The sequence below is a fragment of the Scatophagus argus genome, chromosome 8 (assembly GCF_020382885.2).
Source record: "Scatophagus argus isolate fScaArg1 chromosome 8, fScaArg1.pri, whole genome shotgun sequence".
NCBI classification, from domain to species: Eukaryota; Metazoa; Chordata; class Actinopteri; family Scatophagidae; genus Scatophagus; species Scatophagus argus.
Genome location: NC_058500.1, coordinates 24222937 through 24246812, shown reverse-complemented (window position 1 = coordinate 24246812; position 23876 = coordinate 24222937). Strand labels below are relative to the sequence as shown.

At 42.5% G+C, this 23876-nt stretch overlaps 2 protein-coding genes and 1 pseudogene across 4 annotated transcripts; 2 read left to right on the top strand and 1 right to left on the bottom strand.

The window, feature by feature from the left end:
• The first annotated feature begins 275 nt into the window (after positions 1-275).
• On the top strand, positions 276-2501 carry LOC124063891 (annotated as a pseudogene).
• Positions 2502-3267: 766 nt separating this feature from the next.
• Positions 3268-8110, top strand: LOC124063892 (serine/threonine-protein kinase pim-1-like). Its single transcript, XM_046398000.1, has 9 exons — positions 3268-3498; positions 3628-5063; positions 5464-5619; positions 6047-6141; positions 6283-6327; positions 6454-6672; positions 7150-7330; positions 7443-7616; positions 7726-8110. Exons 2-9 carry the CDS (start codon positions 4892-4894, stop codon positions 7815-7817), a joined length of 1134 nt encoding a protein of 377 aa, XP_046253956.1. The 5' UTR covers positions 3268-3498; positions 3628-4891; the 3' UTR covers positions 7818-8110.
• A 7713-nt stretch (positions 8111-15823) lies between these two features.
• Positions 15824-20921, bottom strand: LOC124063910 (tumor necrosis factor receptor superfamily member 14-like). 3 transcript variants are annotated; one of them, XM_046398059.1, is made up of 10 exons: positions 20728-20920; positions 20202-20309; positions 19394-19487; positions 19147-19272; positions 18806-18961; positions 17920-18007; positions 17635-17819; positions 17497-17523; positions 17318-17376; positions 15824-17026 (listed from the first exon to the last, which is right to left on the bottom strand). In XM_046398059.1, the coding sequence occupies exons 2-9, from the start codon at positions 20244-20246 to the stop codon at positions 17330-17332; spliced, it is 768 nt and encodes a 255-aa protein (XP_046254015.1). In that variant the 5' UTR covers positions 20247-20309; positions 20728-20920; the 3' UTR covers positions 15824-17026; positions 17318-17329. The 3 variants fall into 3 exon arrangements, 2 of the variants coding, with proteins under 2 accessions (XP_046254015.1, XP_046254017.1); XR_006844170.1 differs by having other exon boundaries at positions 17318-17523; positions 20728-20921; XM_046398061.1 differs by lacking the exon at positions 17497-17523 and having other exon boundaries at positions 20728-20919.
• Positions 20922-23876: the final 2955 nt, after the last annotated feature.

Genomic DNA, 23876 nt, shown 5'->3' with positions numbered 1-23876 from the left:
CACGGAGACAGTGACCTGCAGCTGGAACGAATCAACGTCTATTACAACGAGGCAGCAGGTTAGCCTTAATATCACTTTGCTGAAGATTCCGAGCTACACAGTTAGGTTATCTAGCTAATTTCTAATGGCGCCAGAGTAATTCGGCACCAGTCGGAAAACTTGTTAGTACCCTAGCTATCCAGCAGGGGGCCCTTATCCCACTGCAAGACTCTTAGAAATGAGTCTTGAAGTCAGTCCACCCTTCCTCGCTACCGTCGCCCTGTTTCCGTGACACAACAAACCTCCGGCTAACGGAAATGTCCCAAACAAATATCCAGTTAGTTTAACTTACGGTAATATTGTATAACCCATATAAGCGACTAACTTTGTTTTTGTAATTGAAATAAGTAAGAAGAAAAGAAGATATTGTATTGTCATTAAATGATATGTAACAGGAGAGCTATACGAGGCATTAGAGTTTACAGTGGTCGTTTGTGACCAAAGATCAAATTCATACATCACTTTTGTATGGAGCTTTGTATGGAACCCCATATAGATATAACCCCAATAAGAAGTAGTCACTGCTGCTTATAAAAAAACAATGGCCAAAATGGCCATGATTTTTTTGCTTTGTTCACTCAGCAATTCAAAAGTATGTCGTATGTATAAGAAAAAGGAGGAAGATGAGCAGGTTATTGTTTGAGTAATTGTTTAAGCAACTGTGTTTTCATTTCCAGGCGGGAAGTATGTCCCTCGTGCAGTGCTGGTGGACTTGGAGCCAGGCACAATGGACTCCGTGAGATCTTTCGACCGGACAGCTTTGTCTTTGGTGCGAATTTTAAATGCGATCATAAGATGTGTGTTTTAAATTGGGTTGATGAAATTGCATTGCTGTGAATAAGCATCTAGAGTCAGCCTTATTTTAAAGTTGAATATCCAAAAAGCGAGGTACTGGTGGTAGTATTGGAGCCAGTCTCTTTCAGTGCTTTCACTGCTCTCTGCAAGGAAATTGTCTTTGACTTTGCATGTATGATGAAGTCATGTCAAGTAGATGTGGATCCAGGTGGTTTTAATTTCTGCGTTTGCATGTTACACAGGCCGGAGCGGAGCAGGTAACAACTGGGCTAAAGGCCACTACACCGAGGGAGCTGAGCTGATGGACTCAGTCCTGGATGTGGTGAGAAAAGAGGCAGAGAGCTGCGACTGCCTCCAGGGCTTCCTGCTCACACACTCCCTGGGAGGAGGCACCGGCTCTGGCATGGGCACGCTGCTCATCGGCAAAATCCGAGAGGAGTACCCAGACCGCATCATGAACACGTTCAGCGTGGTGCCTTCACCCAAGGTTTGCTTAATACACAAGAATATTTTATTGTTAAATATTTGTCCCTACACTTGGTTCTCTGGGCTTCATTGCTGTTTTCTGTTCCTCCCGTCGTCTGCGCTTTCCCTCCGCTCTCCCGCTCCAGGTGTCGGACACAGTGGTGGAGCCATACAATGCTACTCTCTCCGTCCACCAGCTGGTGGAGAATACAGATGAGACCTTCTGCATTGATAACGAGGCCCTGTATGACATCTGCTTTCGCACACTGAAGCTCACCACGCCCACCTATGGTGACCTCAACCACCTGGTCTCAGCCACCATGAGCGGGGTGACTACCTGCCTGCGGTTCCCTGGCCAGCTCAATGCTGATTTGAGGAAACTAGCTGTTAACATGGTGCCCTTTCCCAGGCTGCACTTCTTCATTCCAGGGTTTTCCCGCTTGACCAACCGCGGCAGCCAGCAGTACAGGTAGCCTGATTTGTTTAAACTATCATTCGTCAAGTTTTACTTCGATGCATTTGAAATAAATCCTGACTCAAGTGTCTGTCTTTTTTTTTAGGGCATTGACGGTTCCAGAACTCACCCAGCAGATGTTCGACGCCAAGAACATGATGGCAGCTTGCGACCCACGGCACGGGCGTTACCTTACAGCCGCCGCCATCTTCAGAGGCCGCGTGTCCATGAAGGAGGTGGACGAGCAGATGCTGAACGTGCAGAACAAAAACAGCAGCTACTTTGTGGATTGGATCCCCAACAACGTGAAGACAGCTGTCTGTGACATCCCTCCCTGCGGCCTCAAGATGGCTTCCACCTTCATTGGCAACAGCACAGCCATTCAAGAGCTGTTCAGGCGCATCTCTGAGCAGTTCACCGCCATGTTCCGCCGCAAGGCCTTCCTCCACTGGTGAGTAAAAGAAGAGTGCCGTCGGGACAGCGGTGTGAAGTCCACGTATTTCTGCTGGACTGGCACAACACCAAACGTTTAGCCACGAGAGTTTGGCTTGTTTGTCAAAACGCATGCAATGAAATAAAGATGTGTTTCAGGTACACGGGCGAGGGCATGGATGAGATGGAGTTCACAGAGGCTGAGAGCAACATGAACGACCTACCCCTTCCTCTGGCAGACACCACCTCCACTTTTAAGACTAAACTAAAAATCTTTCTGTTTAGTAAAGCGTATAGTTAGCACCAAATAAAGTGTGTAGGGCTGGTAGGCATAGTTTCACTCACCACATGATATATAGCCACAGGTAGAATAGGTCTGACTAACTGTTAATCTTTAAATCTCTATCATAGCTAAGCTGCTATAGGCCTATGCTGCCGGGGGACACAAACATGATCCACTAAGCAGTTTCCCCTCCTCCTTTTCCTCTTCTATCCTCTCCCCTCGTCAGATTAACATGCAGTTCATTATTTTATGTCACTAACTGTGTGTCCAGTTCTCCTCGTAGTCTTGTGTCTCTCCCTCCCTTTCTCTCTCTCTCTCTCTGTATCTTTCTGCAGGTATCTCTCCATCCAGATCTTCAAGTTGAACTGTAGCCGGCTCTATGACCAACCCAATGTGTATTGTTGACATCTGCCTGTCATTCTTCTGTGTACCGACTATCGGCGGGGTGGTTCTCCCTACGGGCCGAAATCGAACTGATAGGATAGTGATTCTCAACATCACAGAAAAAAAGAATACATGAATGTTACAGCAGTTCATTATAATTTTCATTACTATAATTTTCTTATAACTTGTGAAATGTTAAAATCATATTGAGGTGGTAGCAAAAAGTGAAACTAAACAGTTGAGATTTTGTTTTACTTATCTTTTTAGTAATGTCATTTCTCATGTTGTTAATTGCTTTCCTGCCTGTACAGCATCCATTGCACGTCTGCCCGTCCTGGGTGAGGGATCCCTCCTCTGTTGCTCACCCTGAGGTTTCTTCCATTTTTTCCTGTTAAAGGTTTTTCTGGGAGTTTTTCCTTAGTCGATGTGAGGGTCGAAGGGCAGAGGATGTTGCTGATGTTATGTTAAGCCCTTTGAGACAAACTGCTTGTAAAAATGGGCTATACAAATAAAGTTGACTTGACTTGACTTGACTTGACAACCTCCATGCTGTTTTATGGATTCCCACAGCACAAGAGCTAAAACCAGATATTGACACACTAATCAAAGGAAAACGGTGTCAGACATCTGGCCAGAAAACATATAGGTAAGAGTTTTTAAAAACCATATTAAAATATATAGTAATAAAATGTATTCCAACCAAGAATAAGCATAGTTAAACTCAGTGCAATTTAATGAGTGTGCTTGCATTTTGTTTTGTGTTTGTTGTTTTCAGAACATGATCAGTGGATGAGGATGGAGGAGAGGCCAGGGGATCCACTTGGTGTGTTCAAGGACAGGCAGTATCCTCATCACTTTTAACTCATTGAACTGAGACAACCCTTATTTTGTTATTTTCAGTTTATTACATATAGGCTACTGCTTTATGTAGCAATGTATTTGCTGTTTACAGGTTTATGTGTTCATGCAGACAAATGTTTACTCCTGCAAGACTGTGTGCAACCATTTATTTTTGTAAAATGTTACATGTTATATATGTTCTTAGCAGCTCACTATTGTTGGTTGTATGTTATTATGACCCTCTCAACTGTGTCAAAAAGTTTTAATCATCAATGCGATAAAAAGAAACCAACACAATTACAAAAAAGAACAACAACTATAGAAGCCGGAGTGGGCCCAGGCAGCGCTCAAAAAAATGGACAAAGGTGGAGGGGCGCTTCAGTCACGCCAGCCGTCGGACACAGAAACAAGAGAGGAGACAAAACCCACATAGAGCAAAAACAGCAGCGTGGACCCAGAGAGGGGTGGCTGACTATAGGCGACAGTTTACCATGGTCACCGTGTCACCAAAACGACCGCCCCATGCACACACGAGCAACGGAAGACTCGCAGAATGCGTTACCTGAGTGAAGAGGATTGTGCACCCACAACAGCCACGCCAAACAATCACAGTGGTCACGCCAGGCAGGTGGCCACTGGAAGGAAGCGGAGGAAGAGGAAGAGGCAAGTGTATCTGCACCTCTCTATATATACAGGGGCGCATTGTATTGCCCCTCAATCAGGGCGCTCAGTGTGTTGACACAGTGCCATATAGTAGCAGGGAGAGAGATGACCTGTCATTGGTCGTCAGCTAACTGGCCAGTTAAGAACGACTCAGCCCTCCACTCTACTCAGATGGCCCTTTTGTACAGTTCAGATGATGTATGACACTTTGGATATGGAAAACTTTTTGCAACTCTCGTGAGTGGCCTACAAACTCATGGAAACTCATGGTAAAAATAAAGAAATATGAATGAAATAATAAAAATAGAAATAAAATTAATAATAATGATAATTTACATTGACATCACACATACAAGTGACTCTACATTCTAACATGCGTATTGGAACACCAGCCAGTTCTTTTCATCAAAGGACATTCCGGGTTCTGTTTGTCAGAACACGTGCCTTTGAGCCCTGGCAGAAGTCAGACACGCTTGTTGGAGCAACATCCACTTGTTACTTGACGTCATCAGATTTGAAATTTCTGAAATATCATCATGGCTAGCAAGTCTAAACCCTTAAACGGCACTAAGAACGAATCGCTCATGGAAAACTTGAAGAGAAAAGTCAGAGAAGGTGGAGATGAACCTTCAAAGACAAAGAGGAGAAGACTTAACTACAACCAGACTGAGAAGGAATTAGCATCCTCATCTGCGGACACTGGCAATGGTAAGCGAATCCTGTGAAGTTAGTATTCAACATCATAAGTTAAATGTCAAACCTGAACAAACAAAACAAAACCTACATTCACAGAGAAAGACCATGAGACCAGAGTGAAAAATGATTTTTAATGTCTCAGCTTTAGAGGGTTTTGATGTGGCTATTTTCAGTTTGGAAGGGAGCAGGCCAACTGTTTTGCCTTTGCCTCAGGAGTCTTTATGCTAACCTAACAACAGCTCAAGCACGCGTTGGGATGTGTATTTCCTGAAATGACGAAATATTTCTTTAACTAAGAGGAGAAAATCAGTTTGTTATTTTGGAAGTCACTGAATGACAAAGATGGACTTATTTTCTCCATCAGTGGCTGGTCATTAACCTGGTGGTCCTCTTTTTCTCTTGTCATTTGAAGAGAGCAGCAGCACACAGTCCAATAGGTGCAGTACAACAGTGGAGGATGTGAGCAAGAGGACTGGAAAGAGGAAGGCTGCCGCTGATGAAGAAGAACCCTGCACGAAGAGATGGAAGGGCCGGCCAGCCGTGAAGGATTTGATCAATGCCCGAAGAGGTAAGTAGTAATTAACACGGGCTTTGACTTCATGTTAATGTGCAACACAAAACAGTCACATTGATGGTCACATGATGCCCTGATTTGGAAACAGAGTGTAATGTTATGTACAGGTGTTTTTGAGTTTTTGCCCCAGCCTTTTGTAGCCCCTATACCAGCATGTTTGAACTGTGCTCCTGGCATCAAATTCATCATAAACATGCATGTACAAAAGTCACTGCTCATAAATATATAGTTTTCAAACTGTTTTCAGTGGAGAATATGCCAGAAAGGATGAGCAGGTTGTCACATTTAGTTTCCTTTGTTCCACACAGCGGCCCATCTTTTTCAGAATCAGGGTAGAAAGGATTGATTTTAGAGCTTTTTTAATGTGTAATTGATGCTCCTGGCAACTGCGCTTAAACAAAACACGTGTTTGTCTGTTTAGCTGAATTTGAGGCCAAATACCAGCAGGAGAATCATCTCGGCGAAGGAGGCTGTGGATGTGTGTTTGCCGGCTACCGCAAAGAAGATCATTTACCTGTGAGTATGATACACACATTGTGAAACATACACTTACACACATTCACTCATACACACATTCACTCATACACACACTCACTCATATCCACACACACAGTCTGGTCAGGAAGTGCTAACCAAAGTGCTCTTTGTGTCTTGTAGGTTGCCATCAAACACATAACAAAAGACAAAGTGTTGTGCAAAGAGGTAAGTGAGCAACACCAAACAGGACGCTGCACTCAGCCCAGTGAATGTGTGTTTGATGAATCACCCTTTTCTGTAAACCTGTGGAGCTTCTCCTTCTCTTACACTGTTTTTGCTTCAATGTTTCAGGGACGAAATGGGAAAGAACTCTCAGCTGAGGTGGCTGTGATGTTAAAACTCCAAGCTGGAAGAACTGGATTAATGGAGGAATCAGCACCCGTGTCCCTCCTGGACTGGTACGATCTGGACCAGGAGCTGATCCTGGTGCTGGAGAGACCAATGCCCTGTATGGACCTTTTAAATTACATCAGGACAAACAGAGACCGCTTACAGGAGGACAACGCAAAGGTAAGCTGCTCGAGCGTGTATGTGTGTGTGTGTGTGTGTGTGTGTGTGTGTGTTTCAAACAGGAACTTAATGACTTGTGACTTACCTGTAACATACTGTAACATATAGCTATTGCCACAGGTTCTCCTTATGTTTCTTATTAGCACCTCTTTCATCATAGTTCTCTGTGCCACAAGTGGACTGTGCTGCCCATTTGTCTTGCTATCTAAAAGCATGTCACCTTTTCCATCATGTCTATAGAAAACATTCCATAATTAAAAATTATGACCGTCTCTGATGAACATTTTTTGGGTTTCTGTGCGTTTGAAATATGGCTGATGAAAAGTTTTGTCCTGCTGTTGTTGTCAGCTTTGAATCACAGCAGTTAAGCCAAAGTTAACCCAAACCCCACAGCCATGACACAAACTGTTGAACCTCCTCACAGTCCGTCTCCCCACTCCGATCCCTCACTTTTCTATTCGTGTCCCTCTCTTCCAGATCATACTTAAACAGTTGGTTGATGCAGCAAAAGAACTGGAGGATAAGCGCATCTTTCATCGGGATATCAAGCCGGAAAACATCCTGATTGAGACCAGCTCAGATGTGCCGCGTGTTCGCGTCATTGACTTTGGACTGAGCTGTTTCTTCAAGAAAAAATCAGTTTACCGTGTCTTCTATGGTAAGCCATCTGGCTTTTTCTTCTGCCTCTCACTAATTTACCTGCCTGTGACTTTAATGTTTAAAGAAAGCCACTTTTCATCCTCAATTATTATCACTTGTGTGTATTGTAGGTACCCCCCAACACGTCCCTCCGGAGTGGTACAGTCATTATGCCTACAGGCCCGGCCCCACCACAGTGTGGCAGATGGGAGTGGTCTTATATGAGCTGCTCCACAGAACAGTCCGATTCGATACCGCAAGTTTCCTCAGACATGAGCTGCCGATCAGCGATGAGCTGTCCAGAGGTAAGAAAAACGCACTCATATGCAAACACAGAGCTGTTCATTTCAATTCACCTTCTGAGGAATCACTGTGGCTGTCAGCTCCAACTTTCTCATCTTTCTTTCCCTCCAGATTGCCAGGATTTCTTACAGAAGTGTTTGAACACGTCCCATGTACTGCGACCTTCCCTGAAGGAGCTCCAGCTTCACCCATGGCTCAGATAAACCGACACTACACTCACACACATGCTGAGTTCACACCAATACAATACAAGAACTATTTCTGTTCTCGTTTTTTACAGAAGCGGGAAAGCTTGGACCAGTTCACCTGGACCATCCGCCACGCTTCTACGGGTTTTCTTTCCTCGTCTTCTTAGAGAGCTTGGGTCAGGAGCTGCTTATGATTTGTGCTTATGACGAAAGCCATATCACATCATAAGGAAAAAAATGGATACTAATCTATGAACTGGCTATTTTGTGATAATAAACTTGAATAATAATAAAAAAGAAACAACTTATGACTGTTACAGTTTCTGAGACTGATTGCAGGAGAATAATCTTCTCAGATAAAACAGGGTTGTCTAAATGAATGGACAAGACCTAAAATGATGAAGTGTGCTCTCTGCTTATGACTTTACATCGCTCTATGCTTCACTCATGTTGGCATGATGAATAAATTTTTTTAAAATGTTTTTTAAAACCCACAGCATCATATTTACTTACTTTCTTCCTATTTCCAAATTGCTATCACAGACCCTGCATACCAATGGTATATAAGACAGCTGACATTGTGTTCTTTAAAGACCACCCTGCAGCCGTTGAAAGTGAGCAGTCTGATGAAGTACAGAATATTTCTGTCTTCTATAAAATGTCCATATATAGCAGGGAAATCCATGGGCCAACCACACTGCACCATTACATGCAAAATGCTGAAGCTAATACATGCAGACACTGCTGAGAACAGCCTTCAATCCTGAGGTGTCTTTCTCTCATGACTTGGATGAGTTCTCCGTTTTCTGCCAATCCCTGTCTTGCACAAGTCGCAACACACAAGCAAAAGAAAATTTCTTGGTGCAAAGGAAAGCAGCTGTTCACAACTCTCATTTAATGATGCCTCCACAACAAGGTCCCAGTCACTCATGCTTGAAAAGGATAAGTGATTAGAGGCTTTTTATGGGCAGTAACAAGGCTGTTTAGGGATTTTAAGTAATCATTAAGTAATTACAAATTTTAATAGTTATTTGTGACTATTTTTCTGCTGGTGCTCACTGCAAACTTTTTAACAAATATGGTATCTAAATGAAAAGTAACTTTCAGCATTTTCATACGCATTCTCTTCAATCCAAGATGGATGTAATTTACTCCTTTTCCTGACCTGTTTCACTATCAAACCTAACGAAAAAAAGTTGGACTCATGAATATAATCTCACTCAAAAATGAATTGTTGTTGTAATAGCTCAGTTGTTTTGAGTGCCTTAAAATTTTGGAGCAGTTTAAGTATTGATGGAATAGTTCCAGCTCATTCCAGTGACCCATTTTCTTGGAGCTGACTTTATATCATTGCAAAAAAAATGTTTATCTCAGTTTATAAACCACCATGAGGTGAACAAGTAATCTAATGAAAGCATGTAAACATTTGTTTTTATGATCTACCAAAGTATAATGATTTGTTGTTGATTACATAAACACAAACTTATTCAGATACTCACGAAGAACATCATTCACCAGTGATAGAAACACAGCAGGAGCATTAGTGAGACCAAAAGGCATAACCATATATTCATAATGTCCCATTGGTGTATTAAATGCCATCTTCCGCTCATCCCCCTCTCTGATGTGGACCAAATGATAGGCGTTGCGTAAATCCAAAGAGGTAAATACCTTGGACCCCTGGAGGAGCTGAAACCCAGAGGCAATGAGTGGCTCCAGCAGGTGATGAAGAAGGCCTGATGATCCCAGCCGTGAGGGAAGCTCCTATGTAGTCCTCCATGGCCTGACATTCTGGTCCAGACAGAGAGTACAGACGCCCACGAGGGGGCGAGGTACCAGGGAGTAAATCTATGGCACAGTCATAAGGACGGTGAGGAGGAAGTGAAGTAGCCTTAGCTTTACTGAATACCTGCTTAAGGTCCAGGTAGCAGGGTGGAACAGAGGACAGATCATGAAACTCCTTGTCGTCGACCCCCTTGGGTGAGGTGGATGTTCCCTGCAGGGTGGCAACAGAGGAGCCCACCAGGCACTGCGTCTTACAGTTACTCCCCCACGACGGAACTTTGCTGGAGGACCAGTCCATATGAGGATTGTGCAGAACTAACCAGGGATAGCCCAGGACAAGAGGGTGTTTAGGTGAGTGTAACTGGAGAAGTGTAGTGAGTGACCAAATACATCACATGGCCGTCTAGAGCGGAGGCAGGCAGGGAGGAATCTAGAGGAACAAAAGAGAGGTTTAACCTTCCTCTGGTGTTAGGGTCGGCACCGACCCGTTTTTAGGTTTTAAATGCATAAAAGTACTACATAAATTTGTTGATTGCATCAAGGCTTTTTGACTTTGTCAGGAATCTCTATTTCAACAAAATAAAATAAAAAAATTTTTTTTTACTAAATTATAAAATGCTCTGGTGAAAATTATGACCTTTGTGTTGTTAGGGTCAGTTTTGACCCAGTTATAATATAAGATTATAAAACAATAATAAGTGCCAAAACTGAAATCATAAACACACTATCAGCCAACAGCCCACAGCCAGCTCCTTCTCCAACCACTTGAACTTCAATTAAAGGCTTCTCTTTTTGCTTGTTTGACAAAATAAATAAAGATAGACGGGAACTTCTCAGGAGGAAACTCACCATGGTGGGCACAGTAAAAAAAAAAAAATCAGAATCAGAATCAGAATCAGAATTCCTTTATTAATCCCTGGAGGGAAATTCTTGCAAAAAACCTGAGCTGCACCCTGAAATGTTGCAGGTGAAGGACAGGGCTCCACCTTCCTCAAAATTTGTTTTTACAGACACCACCACTGCTGTTTCATACTGTTCAAAAAAACGACAGATGTGATACTGATGTCCACTCTTCACAAAGATGCAGCTGTGTCATCAGGAAGTGACAAAAAGCCCATAATCATTCTGGACCATAAAAACAAAGGAGGAGTGGACAACCTGGACAAGCTAACTGCCACCTACACTGAAGTGCCAGTGAATGACCAGGCGATGGCCTATGGTTGTGTTTTACAACATCCTCGATGTGTCTGCATTGTACATCGATTTGTGTTGTGGACCCACATTCACCAAGGGTGGAACTCAACCAAAAAAAACAAGCAGAGAATGTTTCTTGAGGAGCTTGGAAGTTCCCTTGTCAAGGCACACATTGAGCGAAGCCTTGGTCAGACAGCTGCAGAGCACACCAAGCACCCCGTCCATGGCCACAGCAACACGAAGAGCATCAGCGCCAGCATCCTCCTCAGCCAGCCCCGCCTCAACATCAACCACAACAGCCACAACCCCAGAGAGACCACCTGATTATAAAGAAAAAGGTGTCAGGTCTGCCCCAGCAATAAGGACAGAAAGACAAACACATTGTGCTTCACCTGCAAAAAATATCTCTGCAAAGAACACTGAAAGTGTCACTTTTTGCCACACATGATTGATTTGCTTGAATGGTTGTTGTTTGTTTGACCTTGCAAATCTACATTTTGTATTAGTACTAGTTCTGCTTTTCATTTTGTATTTGTATTAAAGTAATATTTTTTGGGGAAAAAAAGACTTGTGTTTTGCCTTTTTCTTGAAGTAAATATATACGGGTCGAAATTGACTCGTAACACCATGGATGTTAGTTATAGTTAATAATATTAAAATTATTATTACTATTATTTTAACAATTAAGAGATGTGTTCTAATCCCCCTCAGTAATAGTCAGGTAACATAAAACTTTTTATTTATTTATATAATTTTCTTGAGTTTCATTTTTTCATTTTTTTTATATTGGAAACGAGGGGTATGCTGTGAAAAGAAAGGCCCAGGGGGCCACAAGAAAAATATTAAAACCAATCTTTTCATGGATAAGGAAGCCTAACAAGGTAACCAAGAGGTAAGAAACAAATGGGATGATAAATAATTGTTATTAGTGTATTGTATGGCTGATTTAAGACACGGGTCTAAACCGACCCGCTAACACAAGGGAAGGTAACAGAAAGCTAACACAAGAGGAAGGTTAATTGCTTTGCCAAACTAATGTCCATGAGACTAGCATCAGCACCAGAGTCAATGAGGGCAGAGAGAGGAAGAGACAGAGATTCAGAGGAGAGTGTCACCTGTGAGAACTGCCGGCAAGATCTGTTCTTACTGGAGGAGGTACAAACCCGCACAGGAACCCAACGGGGAGAACTGCTGCAGCGTATAGGGCAATTAACCAGGAAACCGGGATGCATTGGCCCTCATTCCTCCTCGTTCCTCAGGAGAGAGCTGAGTGCTTCCAACCAGCATGGGTTCCTCTGACTCCCTCCTGGCGTCAGTAGAAGGTGGGGAAGCAGGAGCAGGAGAATGCCTAGGCGAAGACCCCCGGAACGGACAGGAGACAGGTTGTGAATCAGATGGGAAACCCGTTCACGCTCCCGCAATCTCCTGTTGATCTTGGCCGCCAGAGAAACTAGAGCATCGAGCTCCGAGGGCAGGTTCAGTGGGGTTAAGTAATCCCTTATACGCTCAGAAAGCCCACTGAAAAAGGCATCGACCAGTGCAGGTTGATTCCACCCACTATCAGCTAGTGTCCTGAAATCGATCGCGTAATCCATAACACTATGCCGTCCCTGCCGCATGGCGCCTCTCGACCAGGAGCTATAGTCTGAAAAATCTGGGTTAGAGTTCCCACAAAAAGAGGTAGAACGGCGGGTTCCACTCAGTTGTGGCCCAGGCATTAGCTCGACTAGACATGAATGAAATCATATCAGCTGTCTTGCTACGGTCAGAGGGGAAGGCTGCGGCGTGAAACTCAAAATGAAGCTCACATTGGGTGATAAATTGTTTACAATCACCGGACTCACCAGAGAACTTCTCAGGACTAGACAACCACATTCGAGACATTTCAAGAATTTCCCTCCAGGGATTAATAAAGGAATTCTGAATAGTGTCAGAATGACTAGCAGGGGCGACAGCGCCCTCACTGGGAGGTTGAATGGAGCCCCCTTGCAGCTGATTGATCCTCAAACTGCTGAGTTGGGAAGCAAACATGGAGAGCGCAGCCTCTTGATGTTTGCTGGAGTCAACTGATTCCTGCCTCAGAGATGCCATCTGCTCTCACAACGATGCAGACAAAAAACAATGGGAAGGGCAGGTCTATAAATACACACCAGGGAAGGGCCAACGCACATGTGTCAAACTCAGGTCCCGCGGGCCACATCCAGCCTGGCGTATAATTATATCCGGCCCGCGAGCTCATTTCACATAGATCTATTATTATTGTTACCAATGGCTCACCAATATAACACACAAACTCCAAGTCCCATAATGCAGCGCAACTAATATTGGCTACCTGGGAACATTCCTGTGTCAATCAAGTCGAACTCTGTTGCCGTATACAACCGAGACTGTTGATTTTGTTGGCCTAGCTTGCTCTTTTCTGATTACTTTCAGCACAACAACAACGTCTCTACATGTGCAATTAACGCACTGCTCCCTCCTGTCGGAAAGCGGTCACAACACGCTCATCTGTGCCGCCCGGGTCTCGAAAGGTTGATGTATGTTGAGTGGGAAAACCACAATGCATTGTGGGCTTTTCGGGGGAACTGAAAAAGTGTGCTTACGTCGGCTGCAGGCATGATGCTGTTCTTGTGTCCTGTTGTTTTGTTTCAACAAGTTAAAACATGGTGCAAACATGCTGTGTCGTTAACTGCCACAATCGTTCGGGTGAGTGTTTTTTTCTCAATTCCTGTGTGCACGCAAACCCCAGGACCTCGGATCTGTGAGCTCACTGTCAACACAATCACTCTACACATGTTGGTGTGTTCACGGCATTTTCAGACTGGTGTTGGTGGTATTTTTCTGAAAATAAAATGATTGGCTGTTTATCTTCCTCTGCTTATTTCTGTTTATCCTTAACATGTCATTGATACGTCAGGCACAGGAAAACCTCCTCTCCTGTTACTTGCTCATATGGTGACAAACACCAGGCCTGCACTTTACAAAGAAAGTTAATAAAACTATGCCTGATGGTGATAATAAATTGTAAATTGTCTTGCCAATCTTTTCAGTTATTTTCAAGATTTTTTGGAGTGTTCGTATTTCTAACTTTTTTATTTTTATTTTATTTTTATTTATATTTTATTATATATACATACATATTTATTAATTTATTTTATTTATTTTGGAATGATATTCCTGTCTGTTTTTGTATTCTGTATGTTTAAAAATGTGTTCAAAGTGTTCACTTCAGATCAGCCCACGATCTAAAGTGCGTTTTGAGTTTGGGCCCCCTGTGCAACTGAGTTTGACACCCCTGGGCTAACGAGACACAGGTGAAAACAATAGACAATCAAATGAAAGTAAAAACACCAACAACAAACACAAACAGGAAATGAAGTAATCCTAAAAAATAAAACAGGAAGTCAGACAGTGGGAGACCTGACATGCTGGGCGGCACGGTGGTGCAGTGGTTAGCTGTCACCTAATAGCAAGAGGGTACCAGGTTCGAATCCCGGTCTGGGCCCCCCTGTGCGGGGTTTGCATGTTCTCCCTGTGCCTGCGTGGGTTTTCTCCGGGTTCTCCTGCTTCCTCCCACAATACCAAAAACATTCACATTAGGTTAAGATAAGATAAGATAAGATGAACTTTATTGATCCCGCAGTGGGGAAATTCACTTGTTGTGGCAGCTCATAAGGACAGAAGAGGAGTGCAAAAAGCAAAGAGTGTGCAAAAACAGTTACAAAAGAGTGTAGAGGTAAAAATAAATTAACAATTTACACGGTAAGTAAAAACAGTACACTATAAAGCTACATACAAGTCCTCGTAAGGGAAGAAAGAGGACTAGACCATAGAATTATACAGTCTAACAGCAGCGGGAATGAAAGCAAAACTCAACGTTGTTAAAGCTGTTAAACTTAAAACCTTTAACGAAATTCTTCAAACCCATCACTGATTGAACACACACATGCAACATGCAGTGAAACACACAGGAGCAGTGGGCTGCCATTTCAGGCACCCGGGGAGCAAATTGGAGGACGACTCGGCCTCTAGGCTGCCCCCACTGGGGCATAAGGTATGAAGACAAATATATCTAAAATGTGGACATTGCTACAGTCAGTGCTTAACATTGTGCTGCGTTAATGTCATTCTTTATGTTGTGTGAAATATTCCAAATCACAGCTTCACAAAACCTGTTGCTGGACAGTTCATCAAAGGTCACAGTCAGTTAAATATGGACTAAGATTTTAACAGATGCAACAGAGGAGCTAACTGGATCAGCTTCTGACGGAGCAGTAAAAACGACCAGAGACAGAGACAGAGACACACCCACACTGTGTGATTAGGAGACAGTGGGACAGGGGAGGCCAATCCACACACTGAGTAACAGCTGAGTTCACAAACAATTAAAGTTCAACCATGTGTGGACTAAACATTATGTGCCAGAGACATGTGGACGTATTTTGGTGCATTTTATAAATGCACTGACTTAAGCAGCGTATGGTGCTCACTGCTTGCCATGTTGTCATAATTAAAGTAATATAAGAGAATCCGCCGCTGATCTCACAAAAGGGAAATTTAGGTGTTGTAAAGAAACTAAGACAATAAAAAAATACATTTATATCCATTTTCATGATGTCATTATGCAGCACAAGACAAAAGCAAAGTGTCCAATGAGGGAATGTGGAGGATGAGTTCAGCAGTCGTGTCATGCAGGCTCAGCTCACAGCCCTGTGGGGCTCCAGTACACAAACTGCATACCAATATGATGTCTTGTGAACTTGGAATATTCAGCACATGGACTCTTCTGACTATTTGCTGCTTTTCTCCTGCACCTGAACTCACCTGGGGTTTCATGTGCACCACCCACATGATCCAGCCTGTTTGCTGTCAGTCAAAGCAGACATTTGTCCCTTCCTGTTGCAGTTCAGGACTGAGCGTCTCCGTCCTCAGTTCCAGCTGATTGTTCTTTATGACAGATGTTCCACCCCCATTGAGGCAGAGCCTAGAGGTTATCAGAGGCTGCAACACAACAACCAAATAACTTAATGGAGCCAAGGTGGTGGAGAAAATAAGTTTTATTTTTAAAGCAAACTAAATTCAACAGGAATTGAAACCAAAAAGAATGTGGAGGAGAAAAGAGAACTGTGTGGTTGTGCCAAAATAATCAAAAACAGTACAATAAAACTAAGCCTGACTGCTCACTGCTGATTGTGGACTCAAACACAGAGAAGGTAGGTAATGGAGCTGACTTTATCATTCAAAATCAACTGGGTTATACCTCATACAGTGTGTCAACAAACAATAGGCTATGAAATTACCTGAAGCACACCTTCAACTTGAAGGCGCACAGCTATGAAAATGATTAATCTCAGAAGAGAGAAAACAAAAGAGCTATGAAAAGTTACAAATGAAAACACAATAATCTCTAGAACTAAGGATCCCCACTCCAACAGGAGGCAAATAACTGAAAGGAAGGCAAAATCTACAAGGAACAAAAAACAAACAAAAAAAAAAAAAGAGGAGAGGAGGAACCATCAACTAAATGAATCTAAGAAGGAACTAATAATCACTCCTACGGATAAAAAAGAAATCAAATGAATAAATCCTAAACTAAGAAACTTACAACACAAAATCACTCTGATGCAGAGGCAAAGAAGAAAGAAGCTCAAGGCAAAAATCAAGGCTGTGGCAAAGACAAAACACACACAAGACAAGGAGGACACAGACCATTAGAACACATGGAGGTAAAGGTGAACAGGTGGACACGATCGGGGGAGACAATCAGACAGGAGACACATGAGGAAGGGCAAGTGACCTGAAACAAGATGAGACTTACTTTTCAAAATAAAACAGGAAATGACAAGACATAAACCCAAAACAAGACCTCACCACAGTTTGACAGAATGCAAGAAAAGAACAAAAAAAACTCCTACCTCTCTTATCTAAGAAGAGACTTAATTAATTAAATACAGTCAGTGGCAACATCCAGTAAACCTGGTGTATGTAGACAAATAACTTCTCTGTGCTGTAAAAATGTATATTACTTAGCAAACCCTATCTCCCACTAAACAGCTTTACCTTCATTTGCCAAGTAAAAAAACAAACCAAACAGCCTGAAAAACAAAGGTCCAGGAAGAGCATACAGCTGTGAAGCCGTTTATATAAAGAGGCCCCCGAATGATGATTGGTCCATTGAAGCTTAAAGCTGGCCAATCAGCAGCATCGCCTGGCTACACAGGTGGATCCACTCTAGGAGCTTCCACCTGGGGAACACAAGAGAGAACAGGAGAAGACACACGCATGCGCACATGTACACACACACACACACACACACACGTGCATGGACGATTATAACATGAATATAACTGGATTGTAGACAACATTTCCTCTGCAGTGTCCAAAACAGTCTGCATGTTTACACATGAACTGTTGCATCCTGAGGAGAGGAAAATATTGAGCTGAAACAGCAACACTTTGCACATAAACACACCACAGAACGCTGCTCAGCTGGACAGCTGATGGACATTTTAATGAAGGACACACTGCTGTCTTACCTGCTGCTGTCACTATGGCTGTCGAACCATCAGCACTGATTCAGCTGCACGTGTTCTTTCTTTGAGAAAAATTCATAATGAGTGACATCATCTTATTAATTAGAAAAATCACTTGTAGCTCCTTCTGTACATGCAGTGAAACAGACTTGTTAGTAACAACAGCAGAGTGTGAGACTCACTTCTCTGTGTTCTTGCTTTTATTTTGTCTGTAATAAAACATTATCGATGACACCATAATTGATAACTTCATGATGTGAAAGATAATATTATCCATCAAAAACATTTTCATATTTTTATTGTGTAAACGTGAATCATACCTTCACTGCTTTTCCTCTTTCTGATACACCACCATGCAACTGCTGTAGCTGCTGCAGCTGCTATAAGACCTACAACCACACCAACGACGACCACAAGTCCTGTGTTGTCTGGACTTTGCTCTCCACATTCAGCATCAGTTGAAACAGTCCCTGCTTTTATCAGCTGACGATGCTCTGATTCACATCTGGAAGGACAGAGGGACATTTTTTACAGGAACATCTGGAGACACCTTGAACTCCCTGCTGATGTCACAATTGAGCCATCTGATGTGAAGCTTCACTTACTGTGTGTGTGGCTGACAGGATGGAAATGTTCCATCAGAATATGTTCCCTCACTGCAGTCAGAGCACTCAGTGTCTCTTAATGCTGTTCCTGTGCAAATGACAAATATTGAAACGTCCTGTCAGTGGATTTAAAAAACATTGATTTGTTTCCAGTCCCAAGTTGTCATATTTGAGGAACAAATCCTGTTGATATTCTCTGAGGTCTGATGAGGTGTTGTAGTGCAGCTCAGCACTCACAGCCTGATGGGACTTTGATTCACACCAGATTCCTGAACAAACTGAACACTAAAATGATCCAACTGTCATTAGCTTCACTGCTTCATGCACATGTTGAAAAAATAAAATGAATGCTAACCTGCTGCTACCAGTTAAGAAGCAGATTGTCAAGAAACTGTCAGCGTCCTGCACTAGAAGACATCTACAGCTGTAGGCCTCTGTCATTGTCAGTGTCCCTTCAGCTCATCCTGCTGCCAGTCTTTTTGTTTTCCTTCACACAGGAAGAAGCTGCTGCTCCATGAAATGCTCCACTACTCGTTTTGGAGAGTTTCTTTGTGTTCACACTGTGCACAGCCACAATGTGCAGTTAAATCAAGTCGTAATCCTTTCTTTCCTGAGCTCTGCTGTGTTATTTCTATGATAATTCAGTGGTGGCTGTGCTGCTGGAAAAACACCAGGACAAAGTGAGCTCCATGACAACACAGAGTTATGGTAACCTGTGACTTTTCCTTTTATTTTGAGGCTTCATTTCTGCTATCTGGTGGTCAGACGTCTCTGCTTCCAGCCTGGATGATCAAGTAATCATTACAGCTGTTTCCCTGTTTGGTGTTCTGATTTGAAAGTCAAACTATGCCATGGATCATCTTAAAGTCAGCACAAGCAAACTAACCTCTCTGACTGATGTACTGTCCTGGCTGACAGCTTGAGTGTTTCTCTGCTGCCTTACAGCCCTCCTCTGCAGAGTCCATGCAGTAGAATCCCTCCAGTGGCTCACACACAGCATCTGATGTTGCTGTACATGAAGTTTTTAATTTCAAACCAGAAGCTGTCAACACAGAGAGGAGACAAGGATATGAGCTATGAGTCTTATGTTCTGTTTGTTTATCTACATGAGAGCAACATGTTATTATTTTCTGATGTGAACACCATCTTAGTTTTTAGGACATCTTTAGCAAAGAGTTTCCGCCTCGCTAAAGATGTCCTTGTTGTGAAATATTCACAAAAATCTACCTGCATCACAGCTTGTACATGTAAAACATTTCACATGGCCAGTAGGATGATTCATGAAGGTTCCCTCAGTGCAACTCTGACAGGAAGTTGTTGAAGCCTCAGTGCAGTGAGTTTTAACTCGATTTCCTGTTGAAAAGACATATTTCTTGGCATATAATATTTCTAATAAAGTGAAAACAACGTTTTGCTGAAACTTATCATTATCTACACAAGTGAAAAACATCTTCAATATTCAACTGGATCTTACCAGGGGGACACATGGGACAGCATTCAGTCCCAATCTGATACTCTAATCGACGACATGTGAGGGAGTGTCCTCTGAAGACATTCATCACAAGTATCTGTGGACAGTAAACAAAGTTTATGTTGCAGGTGAGTTACAGCATGAAGTCACATGGAGTCACATGGAGTCACATGGAGTCAGGGTGGTGAAGTTAGTGTGTAGACTGGCAGATAAAATGCACAGAGATGAAATCTAAGCTACACTCATGTGATGTGGTCTCACCTCAGAGTTGCTGACAGTTGAGTCTGCATATGTTACCATGGAGACACACCAGCATTAACCACATGTGGAACATATTTTCCACAAAATCCCACAAATACTCTTTATTTATGTATTTATTCATTTTAAAACAGCTTTGAAATGCGCCTTCACAGGTGCTGGTGGACGCTGCCTGTTTTCAAACCATTAAATCACAGCCACGACCCCCATCATCCTACCACAGTAAGGAAACTGTCCTCCTGTGTTCCACCTTCCCACCAGCATGTGATCAGCTCTATATTAACTTTTACAACATCTACTCTCTTCTCTACAGAGTTTTAAGGCTGGACGGCTGTTCATCTCTCAGCAGAGCTGATGAAGCCCCTCTAACGAACAGAAAAACACTTTATTTGATTTTCTTGACGCTAAAATGTTTGTAGACGTGTCTTTGAGTAAGACAGACAGAATCATCAAGGAAAAAAGTTTACAAAGAAATAAATGTTGGTGAGGAGCATCTGATTTATGAAATGATGCCAAACAAACAAAGGCTTCCTGTGACAACAAATTATTTTACCATCAGCACAGCTGCAGCTCTGACAGATGTTCTTCTGCACGTCATTTTACACGGAGATTTGGGATTGGCTGACAAATAAAATCCAGAACAAGGACGCCCTCTGGAAACCTGAAGAAAACACATCCATGTGGTGATTCCACTAACTGCCAAGGAAACAGCTTGTTAAACCTGGTTAGCACAGCCAGATTTGTCACTTTAAGCTTTAAACTTTAAAACATTAACAGAGTGATTTTCTATTCTGATCACCACATCATCAACACATTTGCTGATGAAGATTGCTGTGCTTCTTGGAGGCGCCAGCATCTTTGAATATGTGCCAGTCTGTGCTCTCAAAACAGTCAGGTAGACAAGAAGGCTCTCTGCACTTTTAAGCTTAGTGAACCCATAATTCACAACATCATATTAGCTCAACTAAAAGGGCTTCAGTACCATTTAAACACACACACACACAGCTGGCCTCAGTGTGATATGTTTAACATGCTGACCTCTAAAGAGAAATGATTACATGAGGAATAAGTCGACTCACCTTGCTGGTTTCGGAACATCGACGCAGATGAAGCACAGGGTTTTAGTAGTTTGTCATTGGCTCTGATAATCTTTAAAAATCAAAAAGATCGTCATAAAATGAAAGTATTTGATGAATCAACGTGACGTTCATCACATTCGTTGCTCATAATCCTGAAACAACTGAACACCTTAAACTGAAAATGAAAGCAAAACGTGACGTAGCTCCTCCCCTTGCTTGTTGTTCTGATGTTTTTACAACCACACAAAGTCTACTGCTGCTTTAAGCCAGGTTCCTTGAAGGTACATGATGGGTTTTTTTTAAATGAATCCATCAGTGACATCTGAAAAGCTTTTTGGTAATCTGAAAAGCTGCCATCTTTATTCTCCTCTGCTGATCACTTCACACACTCACTGCAGTCTAGTTAGTTTCAACATTTATCTGCTGTTACTAAAACAGAAATGATTCTTATGATGAGATGTTTCATTTGTGCTCACAACAATTTCATGACAAAAATACAAACCAACAAAATTCTAATAAAACTCATGTATGAAAACATATCAGTGGGCCACACTGCTGCACTGGCTGACGTGTCACCTCAATCCCAAACACACACTCTTGTTTAGACTCAGAAACCAAACTGTTTCAGTCAATAATGATTTGATGTTTCATATCAGAGACTGAAGCCATCACATGACTGCAGAAATCCCCTTGGTTTGAAAATAGCTCTCAGTTTGCTTTCACTTTTTCTTCATTGTTTTTGTTCCTTGATGTTATCTCTGATCAGACACACACCAGAAATGAAAATGGTCCTGGACATTTTAGTAAAGTGTAAAGTAGAACAAGGGGAACATGTTGCTGTCAGGAGAAGGCACAGCATCCTGCTCTGGTTAAATCTGTCCACTGTGGATGTGCTATCCCCAACCTGGATGAGTAACCACCATCAATGAGTGTATTAGTGTGACGATTAGAACATTAAACAAAAAGTATCCTGTTCATATAATACTTTGCTCAAAGGTAACTGAGTCTGCTCATTGCACTCACTCAGTTTAGGGATCAGCTTGACTTCCAGTGGTGCTTTGTTGTCACTGTAGTGTCACTAATTAAACAGTCTGATCCTTCATTAGCTACAGCAGGCTGGTTACACTTTTTGCTTTGTTGCTATGGTAACTACGGCTGAGCTGACTCGTCTGCGTGAGGGTTTGGATCTGTAGCCAATGTAGCATAGCTGATGTAGTGCACCTCTGCTAGTCCATCAAGTTGTGTTTCAGAAGACATTAAATACTGTGATCACTATGATTCATGTGAAAAGTAGACTGTGGAGACCTTCAAGATCATCAAACCCCTAATCAAGAGACCTGATCTGCACTGTTTTCTCCGCATGGCTGTGAAACAAAGATTCATCATCCAGAGGCATCTCTCACAGAGACACAGGGAGACCAACTGTTGTGCAATATGGTGAATTACATCCCAGTAAATATCAACAGTTGTGTATTTTCTTTCTGACCCTGAGCCCAATGTCAGGAGCAATTCCTCTGATGCAAACTGGACTCCACTTGTTGTTCTTTGTGCAATCGCAGCCTCAACTCACTATTTTTCACTGGACTGACTTTCCTCTGGGTATCTCCCAAATTGAACGGGTGGGGGAATCCACTGTATAAAATGGATAAAGTCAGTCAAACCTTGACTTTCTTCCATATAACGCACATTTCATTCATAATATTATAAATACAGGCCTATAATTTTTGTTTTTCTGAATTATGTGAAACGGCCAAATAAAAATAGGTAATACAAAACAATTATGTGGTCACCAAGGTGAATTGGTATAGTCAGCTAATGGTCGTGAGTGAGCGTTGGGAAATTTGTTGATTGTGGAGTGCCGAGTAAACGCAGAGATGGACAGAAAAACGTCAAAGCCATCAGGTGCTCAATTTAGGAAAAAAACAGAAGAAGGAGAGGAGAAACGAGCAAAAGATGAAGGTTTGCTATGTTCTCTCTGTAGGATTACAGTATCCATGTCATGAATGAAGGGCTGATGTTAATTGGTGGTATATGTTTGTTAGCCTTCTTACTGTGCTTATACAACAGTAATTCGTCTTAACAAACATCATATCTAATTTCAGCTTTGCAACAAAACTGTGGGGCAAAATAGTCAGCCACCAATTGTGCAAGTTCTCCCACTTTAAAAGATGAGAGAGGCCTGTAATTTTCATCATAGGTATACTTCAACTATGAGAGACAGAATGGGGGGAAAGAATCCAGGAAATCACATTGTAAGATTTTTAATGAGTTAACTGGTAAATTCTTCAGTAAAATAAGTATTTGGTCACCTACAAACAAGAAAGATTTTTGGCTCTCACAGACCTGTAACTTCTTCTTTAAGAGGCTCCTCTGTCTTCCACTCGTTACCTGTGTTAATGGTACCTGTTTGAACTCGTTATCAGTATAAAAGACACCTGTCCACAACCTCAAATAGTCACACTCCAAACTCCATTATGGCCAAGACCAAGGAGCTGTCAAAGGACACCAGAAACAAAATTGTAGACCTGCACCAGGCTAGGAAGACTGAATCTGCAATAGGTAAGCAGCTTGGTGTGAAGAAATGAACTGTGGGAGCAATTATTAGAAAATGGAAGATATACAAGACCACTGATAATCTCCCTCGAACTGGGACTCCACGCAAGATCTCACCCCGTGGGGTCAAAATGATCACAAGAACGGTGAGCAAAAATCCCAGAACCACATGGGGGGACCTAGTGAATGACCTGCAGAGAGCTGGGACCAAAGAGGCTACCATCGGTAACTCATTACAACGTCAGGGACTCAAATCCTGCAGTGCCAGACGTGTCCCCCTGCTTAAGCCAGTACATGTCCAGACCTGTCTGAAGTTTACTACAGAGTATTTGGATGATCCAGAAGAGGATTGGGAGAATGTTGGATGAAACCAAAATAGAACTTTTTGGTAAAAACTCAACTTGTTTGGAGGAGAAAAGAATGCTGAGTTGCATCCAAAGAACACCATACCTACTGTGAAGCATGGGGGTGGAAGCATCATGCTTTGGGGCTGTTTTTCTCCAAAGGGACCAGGATGACTGATCCATGTAAAGGAAAGAATGAATGAATGAATCAGCAAGGGCATTGAAGATGAAACGTGGCTGGGTCTTTCAGCA

Excerpts from the sequence above, each read along its gene's own strand:
- LOC124063892 (XM_046398000.1), top strand. The coding sequence starts at position 4,892 with ATGGCTAGCAAGTCTAAACCCTTAAACGGCACTAAGAACGAATCGCTC. Across the intron at positions 6,328-6,453 it reads ACAAAGTGTTGTGCAAAGAG|GGACGAAATGGGAAAGAACT; the intron begins GTAAGTGAGCAA and ends TCAATGTTTCAG. Across the intron at positions 6,673-7,149 it reads TACAGGAGGACAACGCAAAG|ATCATACTTAAACAGTTGGT; the intron begins GTAAGCTGCTCG and ends CCTCTCTTCCAG.
- LOC124063910 (XM_046398059.1), bottom strand. The coding sequence starts at position 20,246 with ATGACGTGCAGAAGAACATCTGTCAGAGCTGCAGCTGTGCTGATG. Across the intron at positions 18,008-18,805 it reads ACAGTACATCAGTCAGAGAG|GAACAGCATTAAGAGACACT; the intron begins GTTAGTTTGCTT and ends TCATTTGCACAG. Across the intron at positions 17,377-17,496 it reads AAAAGCAAGAACACAGAGAA|AAAGAACACGTGCAGCTGAA; the intron begins GTGAGTCTCACA and ends TTTTTCTCAAAG.